Source organism: Sus scrofa, chromosome 17 (genome assembly GCF_054392235.1).
Source record: "Sus scrofa isolate SSC_HxYL_T2T_F1_AM1 chromosome 17, Sscrofa_HxYL_maternal_Yorkshire_Landrace_v2.0, whole genome shotgun sequence".
Lineage (NCBI taxonomy): Eukaryota > Metazoa > Chordata > Mammalia > Artiodactyla > Suidae > Sus > Sus scrofa.
The window spans coordinates 43719997-43743142 of NC_139399.1; the positions used below are offsets into that span (position 1 = coordinate 43719997).

The 23146-nt window shown below is 46.5% G+C and overlaps 1 protein-coding gene and 1 long non-coding RNA gene across 4 annotated transcripts in view; both read left to right on the plus strand.

The window, feature by feature from the left end:
• The window catches only part of ASXL1 (ASXL transcriptional regulator 1), an 81358-nt gene extending 58685 nt beyond the window's left edge, over positions 1 to 22673 (plus strand). For 2 of the 3 annotated variants that reach the window (XM_085003533.1, XM_085003531.1), the window contains 9 exons: positions 11563 to 11683; positions 11760 to 11857; positions 12410 to 12503; positions 12942 to 13094; positions 14336 to 14499; positions 14599 to 14695; positions 16129 to 16234; positions 16520 to 17153; positions 17688 to 22673. In XM_085003533.1, the coding sequence (XP_084859659.1) occupies positions 11563 to 11683; positions 11760 to 11857; positions 12410 to 12503; positions 12942 to 13094; positions 14336 to 14499; positions 14599 to 14695; positions 16129 to 16234; positions 16520 to 17153; positions 17688 to 20597 (4377 nt within the window). In that variant the 3' untranslated portion in view covers positions 20598 to 22673. The remainder of the gene's footprint in view (positions 1 to 11562; positions 11684 to 11759; positions 11858 to 12409; positions 12504 to 12941; positions 13095 to 14335; positions 14500 to 14598; positions 14696 to 16128; positions 16235 to 16519; positions 17154 to 17687) is intronic. The other variant, XM_085003532.1, reaches the window with a different exon arrangement.
• On the plus strand, positions 163 to 9141 carry LOC146395256 (uncharacterized). The gene is made up of 2 exons (XR_014832163.1): positions 163 to 5125; positions 5770 to 9141. It is a non-coding gene; the product is annotated as an uncharacterized LOC146395256 (long non-coding RNA).
• Positions 22674 to 23146: the final 473 nt, after the last annotated feature.

Below are 23146 nucleotides of genomic sequence, written 5' to 3' on the forward strand. Positions count from 1 at the left end.
ATTTCCTGTTCTGTAGGCTGCCTTTTCATTTTATTAAGCTGTCTTTGATTAGAAATTTTCAGTTTTGAGCAAGTCCATTTTATCAATTTTTTTTTTTTTTTTTTTTTTTTTTTGTCTTTTTGCCATTTCTTGGGCCGCTCTCATGGCATATGGAGGTTCCCAGGCTAGGGGTCCAATCGGAGCTGTAGCCACCGGCCTACGCCAGAGCCACAGCAACATGGGATCCAAGCCGCATCTGCAACCTACACCACAGCTCACGGCAATGCTGGATCCTTAACCCACTGAGCAAGGGCAGGGATCTAACCCGCAACCAACCTCATGGTTCCCAGTCGGATTCGTTAACCACTGCACCACGACGGGAACTCCATCAAATTTTTTAAAGTATATAGTTAGTGTTTTTAGAAATCTGTTTCTATCCAGTGAATATTTTTTTTTCTTCTATAGAAGCTTTGCATATGTATAAAATTGGGTTTGTTTTGTTTTATTTTTTATTTTTTATGGCTACAGCCACAGCATTTGGAATTCTGGGCCAGGCGGTTGGGGCAACACTGTGTCCTTTAACCCATTGCTCCTGGCAGGGCATTGAGCTTATGCCTCTGCAGTGACCCGAGACATTGCAGTTGGATTCTTAACTCTGGAAGCTTTACATTTTTGGTTCTTAAGCTTAGGTTTGGCTCCCTACTTTATATCTTCTTATTTGTTCAGTTCTAGAATAAACATTTAATAGTTTCAGAATTGCCAACCTGTCCCACTGTGAAAAACCAATCTAACTAGAGCTCGGTGTATGTTGGTAGTTCATTTTATTTCTTTAGCCCAGGTGCACATAGTTAAAATGCTATCTATGTTTGAGAGTTGTGGAATTCTCACCTTGGCTCAAAAGTATCACAGTATTTTCTGTTTTCAAGGCTGTGGGAAAATGCACTGTCATACTTTGCTGTTAGGAGCACAAACCAGACAACTTTTTTGAGGGGAATTTGGCTGTTAACAAAATTACATTAACACTTTTGACCCATCATTTCCACTTCAGGAATTTACTCTGAAGATACACTTTCAGTAATAAAAAGTGCAGATTCACAAGGTTATTCGAGGCAGTGGTGTTTCTGTTTGTAAAATGTTAAAAGTGTAAATGCTGGCGCATGGGAAAGTGGTTGCATAAATAACCTTCTGTACATCTGCATCATGGAGTATTATGCAGCTAAGAAGAGACCAAGGAATGATATTTATAAAATGGAAGAGTGAAAAGTATTTTGCACTTTGTTGTGTACAGTATACACTTTCTAAGGATGACGGGGAAGTTCAGAGTTGGTATTATCATTTGTATAAGAAGAATAAACTGGAAACCAATGAGATTGGTTATCTAACCAGGTAGGAATGGAGTGGAAAGGGGGGGTTGTTGGGGGAGGGGGAAGAAAGGGATAAAGGAGGCAGTTTATATTCTCTTGAATATAAACTTTAGATAATTTTGACTTTTATAACCATGTTTCACATTTACTTTAATAAAGCTGAAGAATGAAAAACAAAATGGATTACAAACAGAAAAGATCAAGTCTAATGCTATTATTAGCTATAAAATCCTCTTGTTGTTGTTGTTGTTTTTAGGGCCCATGGCATATGGAGGTTCCTAGGCTAGGGGCCAAATTGGAGCTACAGCTGTCAGCCTGTACCGCAGCTCAAGGCAATGCCAGATCCTTAACCCCCTGAGTGAGGCCAGGGATGGAACCTGAAACCTCACGGTTCCTAGTCGGATTCTTTTCCTCTGCACCTCAATGGGAACCCTTTTTTTTTTTTAAATCCTCTAGACATGGTCAGGCACATCGGTTTCATTCTTCTTTCTAAAGGTTGGTTCTATAGCTGTCCTTTCTCCTGTTCATTATGGACTGTTTATAGGGCGGCCAGTCATCCTGGTTTGCCCAGGATTGAGAGATTTCCTGGGGTGCAGGACTTTCAGTGCTGAAATGAGAAAAGTCCCAGACACACTGGGACAATTTGGTTTTACCCTCTCTGACAGACATATTGCTGTTTTCCTGGGATTTTCCTTCATTCTCACCTTAGGAATTTTCATCTCCTTTCTCCTGTATTATGTAGCCCTTCTTCCCTGTATCTCATCATGCAAGCGTCCTTTGTGTAGTTTGTTCATGTAATACACATTCTCCAGTTGCTTCCTGAGAATGGGTGCATAGGAGGTAAATTATTTGAGACCATGCATGTCTTTTTGTTGTGTTCCATACTAGATTATTGGTTTGATTCAGAATTCCAAAAGGTGTTACTCTTATATTTTCCAGAATTGCTCTTGAGAGGCAGCATGATGGCATTCTGATTTCTTTGTCATGTGATATGTTCTCTCTGACCAGAAGATTTTAGGATCTCTTTTTTTTTTCAGACCTGTATTTTCAAATTTCATGGTGTGGTGCTGCATAATGGGTCTTTTTCATTCATTATGCTGGGCAATTCAGGTCTTTTAATTTGGGGAAAACTTCCTGTCTTTTTCTGTTTTCTCTTTCTGGAATTTCCTTTTGTTGCATGTAGAACTTTTTTTTTTTTTTTTTTTTTTTATAAACAGCCCCACCTGTGGTACATGGAAGTTCCTGGGCTAGGGGGAAGAATTGGAGCTGCAACTGCAGGTGTACACCACAGCCCCATCTGTGATCTACACCACAGTTTGTGGTAATGCCAGATCCTTAACCCCCTGAACTATGCTAGGGATCGAAGCTACATCCTCATACATACTGTTTTGGGTTCTTAACCCACTGAACCACAACAGGAACTCCAGTAGGACTTTTTTTGATGTAGCCTTATTTTCTTTTGAGTCTGGGAATTCACCTATTTGTTATTGTTGTGTTTTTGGTTTGGTTTTTTTGGGGGGGGTGTCTCTCTCTGTCTCTTGTGCTCTTTTTTTTTTTTTTTTTTTTTTTTTTTTTTTAGGGCCGATCCTATGGCATATGTATGGTAGTTCCCAGTCTAGGGGTCAAATTGTAGCGGCAGCTGCCAGCCTACACCAAAGCCACAGCAACACCAGACCCAAGCTGGGTCTGCAGCCTACACCACAGCTCACAACAACGCTGAATCCTTACTTAACCCGCTGAGCAAGGCCAGGGATCAAACCCACATGCTAATGGATACTAGTCAGGTGTGTTACTGCTGAGCCACAGTGGGAACTCCTGTATCTCATTTTTAATTAGTAGCAAGTTGCTCGCATTCTCTGATATTCTTTTATTTATTTATTTATTTATTTTTGTCTTTTTGCCATTTCTTGGGCTGCTCCCGCGGCATATGGAGGTTCCCAGGCTAGGGGTCGAATTGGAGCTGTAGCCACCAGCCTACGCCAGAGCCACAGCAATGCAGGATCTGAGCCACGTCTGCAACCTACACCACAGCTCAAGGCAACGCGGGATGGTTAACCCACTGAGCAAGGGCAGGGACCGAACCCGCAACCTCATGGTTCCTAGTTGGATTCGTTAACCACTGCGCCACGACGGGAACTCCCTGATATTCTTTTATTTTTTAAAATAGCATTCTGTTCTTGTTTTTGAACTGTCTCTTTGATAACAAATAAATATTCATTATCTCAGTTTCCTTTCAGTTCCTCTGTTTATTTTGGTTGCTTTCCTTCATGTAACAGTAGTGCCTACTTATTTGAGGGTTTTTGATACGTCATTCATGGTGAGAACTGACAGATTCTGTGCTTGTGGGCACTGCTCGTTGGCTGTGATTGAGGGGGGACCTGAATGTTTTTTTGCAATCCTCCAATTGTCTGTACTTTGAAGATATTTTCTCTTAGGAAGGAGGAGGAATCCATCTCTTACCAGGTAGTTGAGAGCAGGTGGGGGTTGTAAGGCTACTGCTGTTTGGAGAGCTTGGGGAGCTGAGTTCGAGGAAAAAGCTGATGGTGTTAACATTTTGTACATGATCTTTGACTTATTACTTCTGTTTATAGAGTGTGGCACTTCACACCCTCCACACTCCTAGAGCTAGTGTCTTCTATTTCAGAACCTCTCTGGTTTAGTCCAGTCAGAATGTAAATCTTCTCTTTTCTTTTGGAGCTAGAGATGGGCATGGCCTGTTTGCGGTCCCAGAGGTCTAAGGGGTCTAACTTCTTGTTCAGACTTCTAGCCCATCCCCCTCTTTTCATTCCCATACCTCAGCTCTGTCTGCGGTGGTTCCTAGTAGCTCTTAATCCCAGTTTTACTGTATGACTGGCTTGTGCTTTGTGAGTTTTTCCTCTGTAGGTTTAAACCTTAGTTTTAATGCAGCCATTCTGATGAGGCTTCGCAAGTTTTGCAAAGAATGTTTTGTCTGTTCATTTTGCCATGTTTAAATGGAAGCTGCAGCCTTTGTGCAGAGAAAGTGGGAAATGTCTTTGACTTCCACACCAGACCCTCCCCTTGTACTCTACTTGCTGTCCAGGCTTATGGCCCTTGTTCTTCCCAGTAGCAGCCAACCACTGCCGTTAATTTAATGTGCATCCTTCCTACTCATATGTATCCATGAAGAATGTGTAGTTTGGGAAGATCCCATTGTGGTGCAGTAGAAAGGAATCCGACTAGTAACCATGAGGTTGTGGGTTTGATCCTTGGCCTCGCTTAGTGGGTTAAGGATCCAGCGTTGCCGTGAGCTGTGGTGTAGGTTGCAGATGCGGCTTGGATCCTGCATTGCTGTGGCTCTGGCATAGGCTAGCAGCTACAGCTCTGATTCGACCCCTAGCCTGGGAACTTCCATATGCTGTGGGTGTGGCCCTTAAAAGAAGAAGCAATGTGTAGTTTGTTTATGTAGATGTATTTTTTATTCCTTTTACCTGTCATTTAATAGTGTATCATATCAATATATTATTTATCCAGTCCCCATTATAGAATTTTCGATTTTTCACCTTTCCCCAGTTTTTCACTATTATAAACTGTGATAGTAAAACTGCTGTAATAATCATTATTTTATTTTTGTGGTCTCTGTATGCAGATGTGTGAGACTCTTTCTAGGAGACTACTTGCTTACCTTTTAATGGGTAAATTGGAGGTGATTGGAGGTGATCTGGGGGGCTTAGAAATATTTCATTACACTTTCTTCCTGTGTTATGTACCTGTGATGAGAAAAGTAGAATTATAAAACTTCCAGGAGTTCCCGTTATGGCTCAGTGGTTAACAAATCCGACTAGGAACCATGAGGTTGCAGGTCCAATCCCTGGCCTCACTCAGTGGGTTAGATCCGGCAGTGCTATGAGTTGTGTAGGTAGGTCGCAGATGTGGCTGGGATCCCTTGTTGCTGTGGCTCTGGCGTAGGCCGGCAGTACAGCTCCGATTTAGACCCCTAGTCTTGGGAACCTCTATATGCCACGGGAGCAGCCCTAGAAAAGGCAGGAAGACAAAAAGAAAAAAAAAAAAATAAAACTTCCAAGTCTTTTCAAAAATTTTATTGGGAAATACATATGCTTTTTAAATGGTCCAGCAATCCCTTAACAATATTGAAATCCAAAATATTTTGAGAACTGAAAAATTTTTCCTAAATCATTTGGCAGTAAATCCTGATTTGTCTAAAATCATTTGGTGGCAAAACTGATCTAGACTGACAAGGTTACTTTATTTTATTATTTTATTTTATTTTTTTGCTATTTCTTGGGCCGCTCCTGCGGCATATGGAGGTTCCCAGGCTAGGGGTCCAATCAGAGCTATAGCCGCTGGCCTACGCCACAGCCACAGCAACAAGGGATCCGAGCCGCATCTGTGACCTACACCACAGCTCACGGCATTGCCAGATCCTTAACCCACTGAGCGAGGTCAGGGAACAAAGCCGCAACCTCATGGTTCCTAGTCAGATTCGTTAACCACTGAGCCACGACAGGAACTCCCTGACAAGGTTACTTTAAACCTGTTTATTTCACTTGGTATATACATACATGTTAATTCAAAAAATATTAATGTATTTGATTATGGGCTGCTGGTGGTGGTAATATATGGCATATTGCCATTCTGAAATTGAAGAAATGCTGAATTCTAAAACATCTAGGCCCAGGGGTTTCAGAGGCGGGATTGTGGTGGTCACCATCAACTAGAAACTGTTTGCAGATGTGGGTGACCAATCACAGATGAGAATTTATTTCTGGTTGATGGAAACTTCTTTTTTGTTATTAATGAGATCTCAGTTTCTTCTCTCAAAGCTGTATTCCAAGAGTTTGTTCATTTTTAAAATAACAGCTCTTGCTTTTCTTTCTTTGACAGCTATAATATTGAAATTGCTTGTGATAATGCAAATGGATTTCAAATTCAATAGAACTTTCTTTTTATGAATCTAAGTAGTATCCATGAGGTTTCAGGTTTGATCTCTGGCCTTGCTCAGTGGGTTAAGGATCCAGTGTAGCCGTGAGCTGTGGTGTAGGTCGCAGACACAGCTCGGATCCTGCGTTGCTGTGGCTGTGGCATTGACTGGTGGCTATAGCTCTGATTAGACCCCTAACCTGGGAACCTTTCATATTTAGGTGCGTCCCTAAAATAAAAGAATAAAAAGAACTTTCTTTTTATATTGAGTATTTTTAAAATGTATAAAACCTTTTCCCAAGCATACACAGAGGTTGTGTTTACTGGTTTTTTCATTTTTCTTTAGGATTCACATAACAGAGTTAAAACATCAACAAACCGTTGTCTAAAGATGAATTTTAACTTTGGAGCTATAAACTTTCTGTATACTTTAATGTCTTTTTTATGTGGCTTTTTACAAATTTTGATTAATATCATTCGTGTTTTCAGAGTCTGTCAGTAAAATTTAGTAAGCAGTTTTTTATCTAGGTTTATTGGGCTATAACTCACAGACCATATAGTTTATCCATTTAAAGTGTACAATTCAGTGGCTTTTAGTATATTCATAAACTCATACAACCATCACCGTAATATTCAAGAACATTTCCATTGCTTCTAAAAGAAACCCTTCAGCAGTCATTTCCTATTCTCCCCTCCCTCTGTCCACTGCTGATCTACTCATTTAATTACTAGAGCTTTATATATAAAAACAGAACGAAAGAGGGTTTTTCCATCTTGTTCTTCTTTGAGAGTGTCTTGGCTATTTGTAGTCTATTGCTTATCCCTGTAGAGTCAAGCTCTATTAAAAACAAAAACAAAAACTAGTAGAAGAGTTCCCTTGTGGCACAGTGGGTTAAGGATCCAGCATTGTCACTGCAGTGGCTCAGGTTGTTGCTGTGGCACAGTTTGATCCCTGGCCTGGGAACTTTCACATGCTGTGTGCATGGCCAAAAAATCCGGTTAAGAGTTTTACTGGAATTTCATTGAATCTGCAAATCAATTTGTGGAGAATTAACATCTTTACAGTATTGAGTCTTAACCAAGAACATGGTGTAGCTCTCCATTTATTTAGGTTTTAAACCTTTCTTTTTTTTTTTTTTTGTCTGTCTTTTTGCTATTTCTTTGGGCCAATCCCGTGGCATATGGAGGTTCCCAGGCTAGGGGTCCAGTCGGAGCTGTAGCCACTGGCCTACGCCAGAGCCACAGCAACACGGGATCCGAGCCGCGTCTGCAACCTACACCACAGCTCACGGCAACCCCAGATCCTTAACCCACTGAGCAAGGGCAGGGACCGAACCCGCAACCTCATGGTTCCTAGTCGGATTCGTTAACCACTGCCCACAACGGGAACTTCTTAAACCTTTCTTGATAAGCTTTGTTTTCTTCATGAAATGGTTTTACTTCTTTTGTGAACTTTATCCCAGAGTAACATATTCTTTGTTGTTATAAGTTAGGTTTCCCTCCTTCCTTCCTTCCTTCCTTCCTCTTTTGTTTTCTTTCTCTCTTCCTCCCTCCCTTCCTTGGCATGCAGTAGCTTGGTATGGGATCTTAGTTCTCAAACCAGGCCAAATCTTGACCACTAAGGAATTCCCGTACATTTTCTAATTGGTGGTGTTACTGCTGATGTTGTGTTAATGTGTTTTTTTGTTTTGTTTTTGTTTTTTTGTTTTTTAGAGCTGTACTCTCGGCATATGGAGGTTCCCAGGCTAGGGGTCAAATCAGAGCTACAACTGCTGGCCTATACCACAGCAATACCAGATTCGAGCCGCATCTGCAACCTATACCACAGCTCACGGCAGCGCTGGATCCTTAACCCACTGAGCAAGGCCAGGGATTGAATCCGCAACCTCATGGTTCCCAGACAGATTCGTTTCTGCTGCCACACAACAGGAACTCCATGTTAATGTGTTTTGAATCTTAAAATCTTGCTGAATTTCTTACTAGGTCAGAGTCTCTTAGATCAATGTAATTAATTATACTTGTTTGGAAATTATGACATTTTGGTTTCTTCTAACCTTTTTTTTAATGCTTTGGTCAGGAACTTTGGTATACTGTTGAACGGTCAAAAATATGACTTAATTTTTAATAATTTGCATTAAAAAGCCCTCAGATCAGCCTACCCTAAGAGAGTATACATACATTTCTTGTTCAGAAGTGATTTGTCAGACCCATAAAGAAAGGAAAGGCATGCATGAGATTTACTTTATGGTTTTTTAGTTGAGAACCTAATCCTGAATGGTTTAAACTTAATTGGTTTAAACTTTACTGTTTTATTCTTATTTGGAGCTTGTATTTACGGTGTCTTTTATTTTTCAAAACATTTGACTTACGGGAAAGTATTTTATCTGGGTTTAGTTATTAATGCTGATTGCTTTTTTTCCCTGCATCACTAGCCTCTTACAGTTGCCTTGCCAAACTAATATGCTTTATGTATTTTAAAAACATTTATTTGTGTTAATAGGTGAACATGGGTAAAAATTACATAGGTGTTCTTTGTACTATTTTTATTCTTACAGCTTTTCTTTAAATTTGAAATTATCTCAAAATAAAAGTGTTTAAAATGTATTTGTAGAAGTAATGCATACCCATAGTTAAAATAATAGTAATAATAACTTAATTGAAAAATGAGGGAGTTCCCTTTGTGGCTCAGCGGTTAATGAACCCGACTAGGATCCATGAGGACACAGGTTTGATCCCTGGCCTCACTCAGTGGGTTAAGGATCTGGCATTGCCATGAGCTGTGGTGTAGGTCACAGACACGGCTTGGATGTGACATTGACATGGCTGTGGTGTAGGCCTGTGGCTGTAGCTCTGATTCACCGCTTAGCCTGAGAACTTCCATATGCCATGGTTTTGGCCCTAAAAAGAAAAGAAAAAAAAGAAGTTAAACACTTGAACAAATGACTTCAAAAGGGAAGATATGACAGTGGCCAATAAGCACATTAAAATGTATTCAGTACCTTTAATTATCAGGAAAATGAAAATTAAAACCATAATGAAGTACTGCTTTAGAATGGCTGAAATAAGACTGACAACACCAAATGTTGGTGAGGATGTGGAGCACCTAGGACTCATACAGTGCTGTTGGGATTGTAAATCTTTGGCGTCTTGGGATTTTTGTTTTTAAATGAAGTTGAACATTCCTCCATCCTGTATCCCGGAAGTTCTCTTAGATATTTACCTATGAAAATGAAAACATGTCGAGGAAAAACTCTGTACAAAAATGCTCAGAGTAGCTTTGTTCGTGATAGCCCAAATCTGGAAATAACTCACATACCTTCAGCAGAAGAATAGATGAACAGATCGTTGGTATGCTCTTCTGTGAAAACAAGTCATGAACTGTTGATGTAGGCAGCAACATGGACGACCCTCCTAAACATTCCACTGAGTGAAAGAAGCCAGACACAAAAGAGTACATCCTGTGTGATTCCATTTACACGTAGAACAGGAATAGGCAGAACTACTTTTGGTGTTAGAAACCAGAGCAGTCATTGTCTCAGTGGGCTGGAAGGGGCAGCGTAGAGTGGGGTGGACTAGGAAGGGGCACATGGGAACTGCTAGGAGTGTTAGATCTGTTCTCTATCTTGGTGTGTATTTGTCAAAACTAATCAGATGGTATACATTTCACTCTTTGTAAATTATACCTTAATTTAAAAAAAAAAAGGGAAAGGACACAAGGGATATACATCGATCCAAGAACATTCCTGCACATGAGCACAATACAGTTCTCACACGTGGGGAATTGAGCATTAATGCTATCCTGCCATTTACAGTGTTCACATTCACATATTCCAGTGTTAGCTTTTATAGCATTTTTTATATTCTGGTTTCATTACCTATTAATTAAAAAAATTTTTTTTTCAGTGTAAAATGTCTTTGTAATAAAATTAAAATACTGAGTCCTAGAGCAAAGAGTTGGTCCTCATCCCAGGAAGGTTGGAACTGGACAGCTTGAGATTTTATCGTGATACTCAGAACAGTGTGCACTTTGAAACTTACGGGGTATTTCTGCTGTTTCCCGTTTAGTATTTTCTAATCATAGTTGATTGTGGAAAGTGAAAGAAACTACAGATAAAAGGGGACTCCTAGTGGCCCGTGAACTTCATGAGTTAGAATTTTGTGGATTTCCCTTATAAATTTCTGGTGTATTTTTAATTAGTAGAATTGTGATCTTACCTACTCTTTTTCACACATTTTATTCAAAGAACATGACACCCCCGCCCCAGCCTTTCTCTGCTGCACCTCTCTCCATCCCCCAGTACTCATTCATACTCCTTCTGATTTTGAGGTAGCCCCTGAGTTTTCCTGGGGAACGGGTAGTTTAATTTTGAGCCTCCACAACAAAACCTGTTGGAAGAAGTGTTTGTTAAGAGATGCATTTTGGAGTGGAGCTCTCTTCTACACTCTAGCCTTGTTTTCACCACCTTACATTAGTTTAGATCTTCATCACTTTCTTTTTTTAGATCTTCATTTTTTCTGACAGAGTGAAACTCTTCTTCCTGCCCCGACTTCCTGTGGTTAACAGAATGAAATTCCTAAAACTCAGATCATTATCCTAATTGATATCCTTCAGAGACTCCAAAGCAATCACAGTTTAATCCCTCAGCACAGTGTCATGATATCGTCAGCCCTCTTGCTATCTCTCTCTCCTTCTCGCGTATCCAGTTTCTTACACACATACTGAAATCTCTGGTTACTTTGAGTTTGAAATGTTTTTCCACACTAGCTTATCCCATTACCTGGAACTCCCTGCTCCTCCCCACTGCCAACCTACCTGCCTACTAGCTAACTTCCTTTAAAACTCAGCTCAAGCAACACATTCCCTCAGAAACCTTACCTCCCTGGTCCTTACTCACTTTCTGTACCTCCGTGCCCTCTTTCTTCCAACTTGATGAGTTAGATGCTCCTTGTTCTGGGCTGCCACAGCTCTCTGTATATTTCTACTACTGTGCTTTGTATTGTTATAGATTGGATTTTCTTCCCTACTTATTTGAGCTCCTGATTCCCCTCCTTATACCTTCCTCCACCCAGGAACTAGCATGGTGTAGTTTATAGGAGGCACCCCAGATGCTTTTAATGAATGATTAGATGCAAAATTATGTCTAACTTCCTTGATGTATGTATGGAAAGCAGTTCTGAAAAAGAGGTCAATTAGAAAGGTATAGGAATTTAATTGGTATTCTGAATCCCTCTCCTCTAGGCAATACACATTTAGGAATGACTACTGTGCTTATAGGATTTGTAGGGTTTTGCTCACCTGAGTTGTGCCTTGCTGTCACAGAAGGATGCCCTGCAGTGGTCTCGCAGTCCGGCTGCAGTGGAGGGAGAGGAGCCAGAGGACACAGCTGATGTGGAGAGCTGTGGGTCTAATGAAGCCAGTACTGTGAGTGGTGAAAATGATGGTAAGTACCCTTGACGAGATGGGCCTGGAGCCATAAGCAGTCGCTAGGGACTAACCTTTATTTCCCTCTCTTCCAGTTTCTCTCGATGAAACGTCTTCTAATGCCTCCTGTTCTACGGAATCTCAGAGTCGGCCTCTTGCTAATCCCAGGGACAGCTGCCGAGCTTCCTCACAGGTAAGGAGGAGAGCTGTGACTAGGCCGCGAGGGCAGGCGCACCGCACAGGACTCTTCCTCCTGAAGTTCCTTGCGGGTCTTTGAGGCTGGCAGAAAAATCATTTTGGTCTCCCCCTGATAGTATTATTTAAAAGTGGGCTGTAGGAAGAGTGGGTTGTAGATCTGAGAGCAGAATGATTTGTTTTTTCTCTTTATCACAGTGGATAACTTTGTTATTATGATAAACATGGGAAAGGATAGCAGAGTGGGGAGAATCTGAGCTTGGCAGTTGGCAGTTTGCATTACTGCCCTGCCACTCAGTAGCTTCGGGCAGATTCCTTTTCTGTAAAATGGGGGTCACAATACGTTCATTTCAGTTTGGGGTGACGCCTAGCACAGTGGCTGGCACCCGGCTCACTAACATGAGTCATTGCTGTTCTCGGCATTAGCTGCCCGTGTTGGTTCCATACTGACTGTGTTACAAGACAGTGGGTGGAGATGGGCTTGAGAAGGACTGCTCTTGTGGACCTGCAGGTGACTCGGGCTCTTTTTCTGTTCCCTCTGGGAATATAGGCAAACAAGCAGAAGAAAAAGACCGGGGTGATGCTGCCTCGAGTTGTCCTGACTCCTCTGAAGGTAAACGGGGCCCACGTGGAATCTGCATCAGGTACGTGTAAGCTGGTGATCCTGACGCTCCTTCCTCGGGTCCTGGGGACCCGCCTCCCTGCAGCAGCAGTTTCTGAACTAGGTGGTGCTGCGCCTCCTCCGGCACAGTGGTGGTGAGACCTGACCTAGGTGCTGGGGCCAGGCTCTGCTGGGCGCCCTCCCTTTGCCTCCCAGAGCTGTCGTAAGGGTCCAGTGAAGGCGTGTGCAGGTGCTTTGTAACAGGCGAGGTGCTGTGCAAACTGAGATGGCGGTTTGGCATTCTTACGTGATGCTTTAAAGCCAGACCAGGAGGTGGTGATCTCTGACAGCCCAGGGCGGGGCCATGGAAGCCCCCAGTATCGCTGGCAGCATTTCAGGGAGAGCTGGGAGAAGTAAGCTTGTCTGAGAGCCACGGGCGCGGCGTGTGATACTTTTGACCAGTGGAATGCTGTGCCTTCAGGGTTCTCGGGCCGCCACGCCGATGGCGAGAGCGGCAGCCCGTCCAGCAGCAGCAGCGGCTCTCTGGCCCTGGGCAGCGCTGCTATTCGTGGCCAGGCCGAGGTCGCCCGGGACCCTGCCCCGCTCCTGAGAGGCTTCCGGAAGCCAGCCACAGGTGAGTGGCTCGGCACTCATTTCTCTGCCTGTAAGGGGGCCCCTGCAGGCCTAGAGAGAAGATGATGTCTTCTGCTCCACTTCCTTTACAGTTTATTTTTACTTCCTGGGTGGCCCTTTACTTTTTGTTGTTGTTGTTGTTGTTGGTTTTTTAACCTTGCATTTTGGTTATTTAATGCAGATTTTCTCTGCTAGACTCTGAGAGAACTCCCTGTGGGCAGAGATGGTGCCACATTGCTTCTTGTATGTCCCTTTAAGGGCCTAGCCTGTGCCTGCCTTGATATTGCTTAGTAAGTGCTCAAGAGAGTGGGAATTGCTTTTGAGCTTCTCAGTGAGGAATTTTAGCATTTGTTTTCTTTCTTTGATAGCATCCTGCCAACTATGTTCTCAACATCTGTAGTCTCTGTCAGACGCCCTTTTTTTATAACTTAGTATGTTGAGTGGAAGCTTGTGTTGGGTTTGGGGGTGCAAGCCTTCCATAGTGTGTACCTCCCACCCCCGGCAGGGCTGTGTGCAAGGCTAGTATGTGATTTGCTGTTTCAGTATTTGTTTCTCGAAGCCCACATGCTATTTTTTATAGAGGGGCCACATGAAACCATTAAGAAGACTAACCTTGGCTCCTGAAAATCAGAATAAACCATTGCCCAAGTGGCTACTAGCTTTTCTGTCTTGCAGTTTCTCCCACTCATCAGTAGTGCTCAGTCTTAAAGTCTCAGAGCTCTCTCTTCCATTCACTGAGGCTTTTGTGAGCAGTATTGACGTTTCAGTGGGCTTTAAGCAACCCTTAGTGCCTTTCTGCATGGAAGTCCTATGTTTCCAACCCATTCACAGAAGCTTTCTGCAGATTTTTCTGTAGGACTCTAAATGGATTTGCTTTTATACACCTTCCATAATTTCTCCTGTTGGCTTTGCTAAGCCTGTTCTCCAGTTCTGAGGGAAGCTCAGAGCTTGCCCCTTGCCTGGTTTTCTGTGGGAAGAGTGTAGCATAGCACGCTACAAAGTCTTGTCTGAGAGGATGCAAGGCCAAGTGTTCTCTTAGGTTTGATGGCAGCAGAAGTAACCCGGAAAGAATACTGGTAACCGCTAGGTTAGGATAGACTGGACAGTTGAGCAGACTGTGTGCAGCTAAGTTCTGGGTAGCTTGGGTGCTGCCACCAAAGTTTTCCCTCTGTTGGTATTTGCTTTTTTGCTTTAAGAAGCTGAACACCTATATTTTGTTTCTTACTGCTTGAAAAATCACAGGTCAGATGAAGCGCAACAGAGGGGAAGAGATAGATTTTGAGACGCCTGGGTCCATTCTCGTCAATACCAACCTCCGGGCCCTGATCAACTCTCGGACCTTCCACGCGTTGCCGTCCCACTTCCAGCAGCAGCTCCTCTTCCTCCTGCCTGAAGTAGACAGACAGGTACACACAGGCAGCTTCCTCTTTGCTTCTCTCTGGGCCGGCTTTTATTCCCTTTCTAAATTTATTTATTTATTCGTTTTTTGACCTCGTTCTTTCTAGGTGGGGACGGATGGCCTGTTACGTCTCAGCAGCAGTGCACTGAACAACGAGTTTTTCACCCACGCGGCCCAGAGCTGGCGGGAACGCCTGGCTGATGGTGAGTAGACATTCTCATCTCAGTGGCTTGAGTGGTGCCTCCCATGTGTGGTGTCACTTTCTGGTATTTAAAACCCAAACACTCATTTTCAGCCATCTCTTGCCTTTTATTCAAGGGGCATTTAGTATGAGGCGGGCTTTCTTCTGATAGACATGGTAGGTCTTGATGTGCTCCGTAGTGCTAAAGAACGTACAGGAGTATCTGGACTTCCACTGTGTGTATATCTGTCTGCCTTGCCTCTTGATCATTAAGGCTGTAACCTCCTATTCTTGCAGTAACCAGGGCATTGTCTGGGCGGATGGAAGAAAGTGTACCGTGGCATTGGACCTGCTTGTTAAGTTCCACCACATGCTCTGTCTTTGGAGACATTGCCACATACAGTGATTGTTAGCCTCTCTTAATTCAGTTTTGTGGGGAAGCTACATGGGAAAGGTTCTGGGAGGTTTCACAGACACACACTGCGCCCCCCTCCTCCTCTGGTTCGATGATTTACTAGGACCTGCAGGACTCAGCATGTAGTTGTACTCCGGCTGTAATTTATTTCAGCAGAAGAATACAGGGCAAAGTTAGCACAGGGAAAAGATGTCTGGGGTGTAGTCCAGGGAAAGCAGGTGCAGGCTTCCCAGGCCCTCTCCCAGTGCAGTCACCCAGGATATGCTCAGTTCCCTCAGCAGGGCGTTTTGGCAGCATATGGGAAATGCAGTCTTCCAGGGCAGCCTGTTAAGGACTTGGTGCCTAGGGCTCTTCCTGGGATCAATCATGTAGGAAGCCTGTGCCTGGAGCATACCCACATTCCAGAGCCCCCAGAGGAGAGCAGGGGCTCACCATGGATAGACTCCAGGCACAGTGAGCCATTCCTGTTGGTTAGGGGTGGGGACCCTCCTGAAATCCAAGTTCCCAGATATCAGCCAAGAGCCCACCTTGTCAGCAGCCCTCTCTCTAAGCCTGCTGTGTTAACTTTTTTCTGCACGAGGAGTAAGAGTGATTCTCTTGTTTGTTTTTGTTTTGCTTCTTTGGTCATTGTGCTGCTTGCCTTTGAAGAACTGCTTGCCCTAGGGAAGAGTACATTTCCCTGAATGGACGTGTTCTGTACTGAGTAAGAGCATGATGTGAGAGGTCCTCCAGTGGAGACAGGAGCCAGAAGATAGTGTTAAAAAACCATTTCCAGGAGTTCCCTGATAGCTTAGCGGATGACGGATCCAGCATTATCACTGCTGTGCATTGGGTCATTGCTGTGGCACAGGTTTTATCCTTGGCTTTGGAATTTTTGCATACCGCGGGTGTAGCCAAAAAAAAAAAAAAGATTTCCAAACTCACCACAGTTACATGTTATTTAGAAAACTTCTGACATGATAGAACTACAAGATTAGCTTTTCGTAAGACAGACATGAATATCCTTGATGAACCACTTGAAAAGTTTTCTTTCTCTCTAGGCGAATTCACTCATGAGATGCAAGTCAGGATACGACAGGAAATGGAGAAGGAAAAGAAGGTGGAACAGTGGAAAGAAAAGTTCTTCGAAGACTACTATGGACAGAAGTAAGGCTCTTGGCGCTATGAGTCCTGGTCTGGCCTCTGGGGGAATGGAGGCAGCTGTTCTCAAAGCCTATAGGTCGCCTGGAGATGAGGAGGTTGCAGTGACTCTCATTCAGTTTAGTGCCATTCAGAGGGAAGCTGACACAGGTTTTTCTGTGGTTAGCATTATGTACCATACAGATTAATTTTGTTCTGAGAGATCTAACATCTGGGTGTATGTTGTTCATAGAAGTAAAATAGACGTGCCCTCTCTGCCCTTGTAACTGATGGTGTGAGTTTGGTTTGCAGATTGGGTTTGACCAAAGAAGAGTCATTGCAGCAGAATGTGGGCCAGGAGGAGGCTGAAATCAAGAGTGACTTGCGTGTCCCAGGAGAATCAACACGACCACAGCGTGGCCAGGCCACCCGACAGCGAGATGGGCATTTCAAGAAACGCTCTCGGCCAGATCTCCGAACCAGAGCCCGAAGGAATCTGTACAAAAAACAGGAGCCAGAACAAGCAGAGATTGCTAAAGACACACAGTCTGTGGCACCAGACATCCCCCTCTACAAGGATGGGGAGGCTAAGACTGATGCAGTAGGGGTGGGCAGTCCCCATCCAGCTGGCACATCCTCCACAGCACCCACCTCAGAGAGTCCCAAATCCCCGGCAGAAACTGTGGCTTCCCGGATGCAGCCCAGTCCAGATGACCTGGCACGTGTCTCCACGTCTCCAGACAGAAATCCCAGCGTGCCTCAGGAGACCGTGGATCAGGAACCCAAGGATCAGAAGAGGAAATCCTTGGAGCAGGCAGCCTCTGCATCCTTTCCCGAAAAGAAGCCCCGGCTTGAAGATCGTCAGTCCTTTCGTAACACAATTGAAAGTGTTCACACCGAAAAGCCACAGCCCACCAAAGAGGAGCCCAAAGTCCCGCCCATCCGGGTAGGAGGCTGCTTGATTCTGGCTGCCCTAGGCCCAGTCCCCTTGAAGGGACAGGAGATTAATGGGACTCCTTGGCAGGGACAGAAGGCCCTGGGCCCTTGTATTAATTATGTGGGGGTGTGGCACTCTCTAGAAGAGAGCTGTTCTTGAGATTGACTTGAATGCCAGGGGGATAAAGTTCTTTTCTTCCTCACTTGTTTGTTCACTCTGTTGAAGTTCTCTCTAGAGGTCAGAATCCTCTGGGGTTTTAAAATCTTTTATTAGGTAGTAGTAGATTCTTTTGTGTAGTGACTCACACAGTCCCACCAGAAATCAAATGTGGAAGTGTGGCATATAAGAGCCCTTGAGCAGAATCTCCTCAGAATGGTGTGGTGTCTTGGACAGCCATCTTTCCATGCTTATTTCATTTTTAAGGAAAACATTTTCCTTCTCTAGGCTATGACCCCTGAGCTACTAGAGTCCCAGTTTAGCTTTATAGTTCCTAGGCCATAGCACTCAGTCAGTTAAAACTGTTTTCTCATTCTTCTCTTGCAGATTCAGCTTTCACGTATCAAACCACCCTGGGTGGTTAAAGGTCAGCCCACTTACCAGATATGCCCCCGCATCGTCCCCATCACGGAGTCCTCCTGCCGGGGCTGGACTGGCGCCAGGACCCTTGCAGACATTAAAGCCCGTGCTCTGCAAGTCCGAGGGGCGAGAGGCCACCACTGCCATCGAGAGGCGGCCACCACTGCCATCGGAGGGGGGGGTGGCCCGGGTGGAGGTGGCGGCGGGGCCACCGATGAGGGAGGTGGCAGAGGCAGCAGCAGTGGTGATGGTGGTGAGGCCTGTGGCCACCCTGAGCCCAGGGGAGCCCCGAGTGCCCCTGGAGTGTGTGCGTCAGATCTACAGCGAACACAACTACTGCCGCCTCATCCTCTAAACGGTGAGCTTGTCCAGGCTGGAACTGCCATGTCCAGAGCCAGGAGAGAAGACCTGGCTTTGCTCAGAAAGGAGCAGAGCTGCCCTCTACAGAGGGTTCCAGATGTCCTCAGGAGCGGGCTGGAAGATGCCTCCCAGCTCCCCATTGCTCCCACTGGGGACCAGCCATGCCAGGCTCTGCCCCCACTGTCCTCCAGAACCCCAGCACCTGAGGGGTTAGTTGAACAGCCCACGTTGCATCTGCGAGGTAGAACCGAATGTGGGTCTGGTGCCACTTCCTGGGAAAGCGATAATGGGGAGCAAGGACCCCCAGTCCCCTTGGAGAACAGTCCTGTTCAGGCTCCAGCAGGGGATGTTGTATTAGAAGGAGGCACCAGCCAGGCTCTGGACAGTGACCGTAATCCCACCGTGAAGGACCCTGAGAATGTGACCCCATGTTCTATCCCTGAATCATTGGCTGGTTGCCTGCAGGACAGACAGTTTGATGATGAATCAGGACTCAGTGCCTCGGGCCCACCCACCAGGGAAAGAGCTGCTAGACAAGGAAACTTGAAAAGTGAGGCTCTCTTCTCCGCTGGTGCTGCTCCTCGGATGCCTGGCCTGTCAGATGACGGGTCAGTGAGACAGCCTGAACCCACCTCCAGAAAAGGTGCCCCACCTCTTGAGCCCCAGGTGGGAGAAGAGCGGGACAAAGCTGCTCCCCTCGTTCCGGGGTTGCCTGGGGCCTTGACAGCTGAGGAGGGGCTGGATCCCCTCGATGACTTGGCTTCCCTCTGGGCAGTGCCATCTCAAGGGTGTGCTGACCGCGCTGGCAACAGGCAGCTAGAAGTTGCAAAGCTGAGAATCAATGGAGACTCTGAAGCCCTGAGTCCTCACAGCGAGTCCACAGACACAGCCTCTGACTTTGAAGGCCACTTCTCTGAGGACAGCAGCGAGGCCGACCCTGGTGAAGCCGCAGTGCAGGAGAGGTCCTCGGCGGCAGACCAGGCTGAGAAACATGATTGGAATGGCTCCGCCGCACTCCCCGAGGTGCACCGCGACCCGAGTCTGGTCACAAGGACAGACAGCATGGTTGCTCCTCAGAGCTGGGTGTCTCGAGTATGTGCAGTTCCCCCCAAAATCCCAGACTCCCTGCTGTTGGCCAGTACTGAGTACCAGCCGAGGCCCGTGTCTCTTGGCCGCCCCACGTCCTCAGTGGAGGCCACCAACCCACTCGTGATGCAGTTGCTGCAGGGCAGCCTACCCCTAGAGAAGGTTCTTCCTCCAGCCCATGGGAGCAGCAAACCCGAATCCCCACAACTGCCGCTTACGAAAGAGCAGAGCCATGGCGGCTCCCTGGGGACACAATCTTTGCAAGATCCTGGGGAAAACAGTTACGAGGTTGGTAGGAGCAGTCCTAGTTCGTCAAGAACCTCGAAGGAGTCTCTTCTACCTGAGAGCCGTGAAGCAAGCACCGGCCTTGCCAGCCTGCAGGTTACCCAGGTTCCTGGAGCGTCCTCGGAAATCTCCAAGAAAGCCCCAAGTTCAGACTCTCTCTATCCAGTGACACACCCAGTGGCTGCCTCTGGGAAAGTGGAAGTGGACTCCAAAGAGCAGTCCTCCTCTTTCAGTTTTAAAGATCAAAAGGAAGCTGGTCATCTGACCCAGAGCAGTAATTCAAGTGCCGCCCCAGGCACAAGTCCAGGAAATCTCACTACCTCGAGAGCCCCTTGTTTCTCATCTCCAAATGCGGTCTCCTTGGGTCCCGATCCGGCAGGTCGGGCCCTGGGTGACCAGAACAGTGCTGGAGGCCAAGGGAAGAAGCTCTTTGGCTCCCAGAACGAGGCTGCAGCCCTTCAGTGCCCCAGGCCTGTGGAGCCAGCGCCACTGCCTGCTGATGCCCCTCCCACTTTTCCCAGTAGGAAGTTGGCTCCAAGCAAGAACTCCGTGTCTGGTGGGGTACAGACTGCCAGGGAAGACTGGGCTCCAAAGCCACCGCCTGCCTCTTTTGACAGAATCAAGAGTGAGAAGATTTTTGGTGGGGGGCCTCTCAAGGCAAACGCAGAGAACAGAAAGGCAATGGGGCCTGGTCCTCGGGAGCTGGTGGATCATTTGCAAGGGATGCCCTTTGTCCTTGATTTGCCCTTCTGGAAATTACCCCGAGAGCCTGGGAAAGGGCTCAGTCAGCCTCTGGAGCCTTCTTCCATCCCCTCCCAACTCAACATCAAACAGGCCTTTTATGGGAAGCTTTCCAAACTCCAGCTCAGTTCCACCAGCTTTAATTATTCCTCCAGCTCCCCCACCTTTCCCAAAGGCCTTGCTGGAAGTGTGGTGCAGCTGAGCCACAAAGCAAACTTTGGTGCGAGCCACAGTGCATCACTTTCCTTGCAGATGTTCACCGACAGCAGCACGGTGGAAAGCATCTCGCTCCAGTGTGCGTGCAGCCTGAAAGCCATGATCATGTGCCAGGGCTGCGGCGCGTTCTGTCACGATGACTGTATTGGACCCTCAAAGCTCTGTGTATTGTGCCTTGTGGTGAGATAATAAATTATGGCCATGGGAAAAGTTGTATATTTAGTGTGTGTATTTTGATAATGATTGATCTTAAATCGGTATACAGAATATTGATAAAATAGACTTTGTCTCTCTAGGCAAGAATTCTCTTGCCTCTCCCTAAAATTTTTAGTGCTAAAGCCCCTCTGCCACCTGTTGGCTCTTCTGGTCTTGCTGGAAGGGTTTCCTGCAGGGCAATTCGCTGGCTGCCCAAGGCCGGCCGGCCTGAGCTCTCACTCAGTCAGAGCTTGGTGTGGTGCGGGAGCCTCCTTGAGACCCTGAGGGACTTGAAGCAGAAGCGAGAAGGTTGTGCTCCCCACCTAGGGAGCTAACCTGCGTGAACTGAGTAGAAACGTCAGTCTTCCACTGCCCCCTCCCTGCCGTCTCTCCTCCTGCTGCTCCTCCTGGGGAGCTGATGGGGAAGAAGCCAGTACAGGGTTTACAGTCACTCCCAGCAGTGCCCACCAGGGGGCTTAAGCACCTGCTGACCTCAGGGTCACCGTCCGTCATTTGTCAGTTGATGGAGCCAGTTTGACCTTTGGTTCTGTTGCTGAAGCCAGTTTGGGACTTAACCTGTTTCTGAACCTTGAATAGACCTGCTTGGACAATGGGTCGGGAATAGGGTTTCCTCCTTGTAAGTCAGGTGTCCAGACGTCTGGCAGGTGAATTCCTCTGCTCGACACCCTCTCCGTCACTTTGGACTCTGGGAGTGGGCCTCTCCACGCACCTGTGTATGTGAAAGTCATTTTACATTTCAAAGCAGTGTGTTTTTCTTATTTTTATATTTTTAACTCTTTATCCTTGGATGTATAAAGTGAGCTTTTGGCTTCTGTAAGTATGCTCTATGCACCTCTGATGTTTTATCATGTATTTATATGTTGTACACAGTACTGGCCGATTCTGTAAATGGATGTATTGTACAGAGAACACAAACGTCTCTCTCTTATTTTACATCTTCGGCATCATTGCATTAAAGTGGTGTAATTGACTTCTCTCCACCCATGTCAGAGCCGCTGCTTTTGGTGCTGCCCAATGTGAGGGGTGGACTGATTGACTTGTGACCTGCCAGGTGGCCCAACACCCCGTTACCAGTGGACCTGCCAACGCCTGCAGAGCCACGGGCAGCCTGGCCACTCGCTGCCGGGCAAATGCGTCTTGCTCTTCTCGTCTCTTCTCCTCTGACCTTCACTGGCTCCCCGCTGCCGTATGTGACAAATCACCACCACCAGTGTTAAGTGCTTCTGAATCCGAGGGTGAGTGCCCTGGGCAGCCCCCAGGGGGCCTTCCAGACCCGGGTCACCACCTGTCAGCTGTACCTGGGACCATGTGCTCTTGGGGCCACAAGGCTCCACTGGACATACTTTTTATTTTTTTTTATTTTTTTTTTATTTTTGGCCGCACCTGCAGCATGTGGAAGTTCTTGGGGCAGGGATTGAATCCGTGCCACAGCAGTGACGCAGGCCGCTGCAGTAACAGTGCTGGATCCTTAACCCACCGCACCACAAGAGAACTCCTTCACCGGACATACTTTTGACAGCAGGTTGAGGAAGAACCAGCTATGCCTGCTGCCTGCCTCTCTCCCAGCGTGTTTCCAGCAAGTAGATGTCTCCATAGCCGTCTTCCCTTACCCTGCTTCCTGCCTTATTTCCTGTACCTCGACCTGTGAGTTGAGCGTCCTTCTTGTTTACCTTAGGCCTCCCCGTGTGAGTGCTTCTGTGTGAGCTGTAAAATTGGTATGACTTCAGCAAGTCTCATTTCATCTGAAAGGTCTTCCCCCAACCTCACTTTTCATCCAGTGTGGCATTTCTGTCATCTGAAGCGTGAGTGGGAAATTGGCAAAGATTTGGTGGTGATTAAAGCGCAGTATTGGCCAAGTCCCAGTTGTCAGCTTCAAGAGTCTGTTTACCAAAGACAGGGAACAGAGGCCCAAGTGTGTTTGATCCTCTTCTTCCTTCTGCTGTGACCTTCGGGGCCGCTCTAGGGGACAGTTGGAAACTGGTCTGCCAGGGAAAGCACTGCTCTTGTATGTCTCTGTGGTCTTGGAAAAATAAACCTGTACAACCTGCACTTGTGGTCTCGGTCATGTTCTGCCGCCGCCCTGCCAGGGTGGGAGGAGGGGCAGGTTGGGGCGCAGAAGCCTCACCAAAGGCGCAGACACCAGCCCACCTCACCGTGGCTCCGGGGCTGACATTCTTGCGTGTGGCGTTCTTCTGTGAGGTTGGTCCCAAAGGCGTGATTTGTCAGCGTCGCTTTAGACTCTGCGTAGCGTGGTCAGCATCCCCGTGATCCACCGTGGGGGCTGGAAGCAGGACTCTGATGACAGCGGCAGGGGTCCTTTTTGCTTGTGATTCAAAACCATGAGCTGTGATGCCCCCCCACAGCTGCTTGTCCCAGCCGCCTCGCTCAGACTGAGATGGCTGAGAGATCCCCAACAGCTGATGAGCGGTGGGGAGGGCGACTGGTTTTGGCCTTGAAGAGCCAAGCACCTCTCGCCGAAGCAGCAGGCAGCAGTGAGGGAGGGGCCGGCACGAGCTGGGGCC